General features: G+C 60.8%; 1 protein-coding gene across 1 annotated transcript in view; it reads left to right on the top strand.

Annotated features, from left to right (window-relative positions):
* Nucleotides 1–36: 36 nt before the first annotated feature.
* Nucleotides 37–3,935, top strand: part of GFRA2 (GDNF family receptor alpha 2) — an 18,554-nt gene continuing 14,655 nt past the window's right edge. The window contains exons 1-2 of the mRNA XM_010723098.2: nt 37–91; nt 3,900–3,927. Coding sequence (XP_010721400.1) covers nt 52–91; nt 3,900–3,927 — 68 coding nt within the window. The 5' untranslated portion in view covers nt 37–51. The remainder of the gene's footprint in view (nt 92–3,899; nt 3,928–3,935) is intronic.

Consider the following 3,935-nt stretch of genomic DNA (forward strand, 5'->3'; position numbering starts at 1 on the left):
TTTTTTCTTTCTTTTTTTAACGCACGTGGAGGAACTCGTGGATGTACTAACATGATTTTGGCCAACGCCTTCTGCATCGTCCTCTTTATAGGTGAGTGGCACCGGGGACGGAGGGCAGCGGTGCGAGTCCTCCCCTCCGCGCTCTGCGCCTGCACCGGGAGCAGGAATTCAGCCGAGGGCAGCACGATTTTCCCGATCTCCATCCAACTTAAAACGGAGATAAAGCCCCGGTTCGCAGGGCCGTGCCCCAGCGAGCAGCGGGATCAGCCATCGGCGTGCGGCAGCCTCCCGTCCCCTCTCCTCGCAGCGCTGTCTTTGCATTTTGGGTTCTGCTTTCCCTCCTTTGCCTTCGTTCCCCCCATTCCTTGCAATGCCTTCCAAGCGCAGCGTTCAGAGTCGCTCGGGAAAGTTGAGCCGATTGCATGTGTGAGAGCGCAGGGAATTGCCGTCCCCGCTGCTGCAATCCGTGCGCTCTGCTTTCGGCCGTGTGCGCGTTATTCGGAGCTCCGGCTGTGCCAGGAGGGGCTGTAGGACAGCCCAACGCGGAGCTGCGGGCGGCACAGCCAGAAAAAAGCGGAGGGAAGGGAGAAAAGTCAGAGGCCGAGGGGTGAGAAGGGAGGAAATCAGGAAGAGAAAATCAGGAAAGTGCGTTTTTGTCCTGAAATCCGTAGGACGCGGTTTGGTTGCGTGCTGCGCTCCAGCTGTGCTCCAGCACTCAACCGCCATCCCATTGCCCTGCTGTAACGGAGCCCGGGAGCACCGACGGGGTGAAGAGATGGGGGAGGTGGATTTCGGCACACAGAGCTCCGGGCGGAGCCCCCCGTGTGTGCGGGGACCCTTTGGGTGTGCGGTGTTCAGGGGATGTGCGGCTGCGGGGATGCGCTGTGCCCATTGTGAGAAGGGGAAGGAGAGCCATGCTGCTGGGGGGCTGTGGGTCCCGTGCTGCTGTGTGCGGTGGGAGAAATCAGAGCCCTGATTTGAGGCGTCCTTCCCTGTAAGGCTTTTGGGTGGAGGGAGCGTGAGGCTTCCCAGCCAGGCAGTGCGAGGTGGGGTGAGACTGGGGGCTGCTGGGGGGCAGCGGTGTGGATGCTCCTTGGGCTCAGTAGGAGATGTCTGATGAGGAGCTTCCAAAGGATGGGCACCTTTGGGATGAGGAGCACTGGGTGCATCCTTGAGGCACTGGGGTATCTGAAAGCCGGACCCTCTGCCCCCATCCCCATGCCTTGGTGAGGGCAGGAGGGAGCCCAGCTCTCAGCATCCGCGCTTTTCTTCATGGAGAGGCAAAAAAATCCCTTTGGTTGGCACAATCGCTCACGCGGTAGCGAGGCTGCGTGCTCCTCAGCAGCACCTTTTATTTATCGCCAAGTTGGGAGGATAAACATTCACCTCCTAATGCTGCCTGTGCCCGGAGGTCTCTGGCACAGCCGCCAAAAGGAAACGTGCACTGCAAAGAGGGGAGAAAAGAGGCTGCAGAGCACAGCGGGGCGGTCGCACTGCTTGCTGAATGCTGGAGCCTCGTGCATCCGCCTGCAAACCCGCGTCGTGCTCCAGCAGCACCCCAGGGATGGATGGGATTAGGTTGAAATTCTCTGCAGATGTTTTATTGATGTGAGTTTAGTGAGTGCGTGCTCCTCCATCCTGACCTCGCAGCTCTGGGGAGGTTTGGGGGTTTTCGCCCCGCTTGGTGGTGCCTTCAGGCGGCAGGAGGTGAAGTGCAAGGAAAAAAAAGCCTCCGTGCCTTCCGATCCAGTGGGTTTAGGGGAAAGGTCTGTGCTGCCAAAAGGGGACGGCGATTGGAATCTGCTGGGGTTGTGTCCTGGGGCCGTGGGAGCGCAGTATGCGGTCAGTGGGTGGATTTACTGCTCAGCTCCTCGCCTGGAACCGCTGCATGCCCACCCCAGTACCTCGCTGCCCAGGGTGCCACCGACCCTTGTGAGGATGCACCGTGTGCCCCAGCACCTTTTGCATCAGAGCAATGCTGTCACCCTTCCTGCATCATCCCAGCATGCGGAGCAAGGAGGTGGGAGTACGGCCGGAGGAGAGGCTTCACACCAAGGGCGTGCAAAGAGGCTTCGTGGCATCAGCAGAAAAACGTGCAGCTGAGCTCTGGGTTTGCTCAGGAGCTGGGAGGATGTGCAACCGGAGAAGCTGAGCTACGGGATGGCTCTGCATGCCCTGAAGCAGCAGCAGTGTGTCCCAGCTCACTGTCAAGCTGCAGTTTCCCCATCTGCAAGGATGCGGAGCCGGCCCCATGCTCGTCAGAGCACCACAACCTCACCCATCTCATGGCCAAGAGCTCGTGTGCCTGCCCACCTCGCTGCGTTCCTGCCTCAGGGAGCATTTGGGATGCCACCTTCTCCCCCGTGGTGTGCAGATCCTGCCCACCTCCCCTGTGGAATATAATCGTGACCGGCTGCGTGCCGCCCTGCATTGGATGTAACGTGGGATTTCTCTCGGGGACGTCGGATGGAGCCCAGCAGGATGGCATCATTCCACGGCCGGATGGCGGGCAGCAGATGTGCTCTCACAGGGTGGTGCCCCCGTGCCCACCCGCATTGCTCCGTGAGCCGCATCGCCCTCAGTGCCCCTTACCCCCCCCATGGCCTTGCACTGGCCCTGTGGCACACTGCTGGGGACATGGAGCAACCCGCGTGGCCAAGTGGACACAGGTGGCCCTTGTCACATGCCTGTAGGTGTCACTGTCCCCACGCAGTACCCGGCCGAGCTCCGGGGCTTGGAGCTGGAGGCTGATGTTGGCTGTTCCCAAAGCAGGGCGCATCGGGGCACCAGGTGGGCTGTCCCTCCATGGGGACCCTCCAGGTCTCACTGCGTCCATCTCGAGGTCGCAGGTGGACTCAGGAATGGTGGAAGCTCTGCATTCTCCTCCCTGTCTCCGTTGTGGCTTTGGAGACACATGATGCCATTGCAGCCCATCCTCTGCGAGTCCAGCCTCTGTGAGCAGATCGCGGCCCTTCCTGGGACTGAGACAGTGAGAATTATTTGGAAGAGAAAAAAAAACACAACAAAACCCAACTGAGAGCACAGGGATGCCTTTTAGTGAGGGGAGGACACGGGGCTGGTGGCCAGTGGAGGCAGTGGCCACGCAGGGATGGGGCTGGAGCACGGCCACATCCCATAGGCAGGCGGGGGGCCGTGCTGGGGGCACAGCTTGCACCACGCCAAGCCACAGCCCTGCCAAGCCCGAGCGCTCAGAAACATGAGTCAGATGCCCTAAACATCCCATGGCAGGGCTGCAAACGCCGAGCTGCAAACTAAAAACAGCAGCAAGCAGTGGGGAGGGTGCAGGGGGGGTCAGCTCCACGCGCTGCTTCCCTTGACTCTGCAGAGCTCAGGCACAGCGTGTTGTCTCCCCATCACCAGGGCTGGGAGCACGCTGTGTTTCGCTGCTGTTTGCTTTCAATATGAGCAGAGAGGCCCCATGTCCTCGTGCAACGTGCTCGCTCCATTCCCATCACCACGTCATGGGCATGGCCATGCTGTAGGGGCACAGGGGTTGCACAGAGCGCTGCTCCCTCCAGCCCATCCGTCACATATGGCCGTGTTTTGCAACCATCCCCCCCCAAAAGGCTGCTGTCTGCAGAGGACACAGCGGCGTTGGGAAGAAGTGGAAGGATGCTCAGGCTTGGGGAGAAGCAGTGGGATGTGCTCCGTTTCTGGAGCAGTGCATGGCTTCCAAAGGGCTGAGTGTGATGGGAACCACCATAAAGGCACCCCGCCAAATCCCTCAAGTATGGGGACGGGATCAGCCCGTCCTCCTGCAACGGGATGGAGGCCGATGGATGGGCTTGGAGAGGGGGCACCGGGTACGAAGCCCTCCCCTTCCAGCTCCCCCTCACCTCTCTTTGCCCTCATCTCTCCCCCCATCTCCCCACGCTCAGATGAGACCCTCCGCTCGCTGGCCGCCCCCCGTCCCC

The sequence above is a fragment of the Meleagris gallopavo genome, chromosome 24, assembly GCF_000146605.3.
Source record: "Meleagris gallopavo isolate NT-WF06-2002-E0010 breed Aviagen turkey brand Nicholas breeding stock chromosome 24, Turkey_5.1, whole genome shotgun sequence".
Classification (NCBI taxonomy): Eukaryota; Metazoa; Chordata; class Aves; order Galliformes; family Phasianidae; genus Meleagris; species Meleagris gallopavo.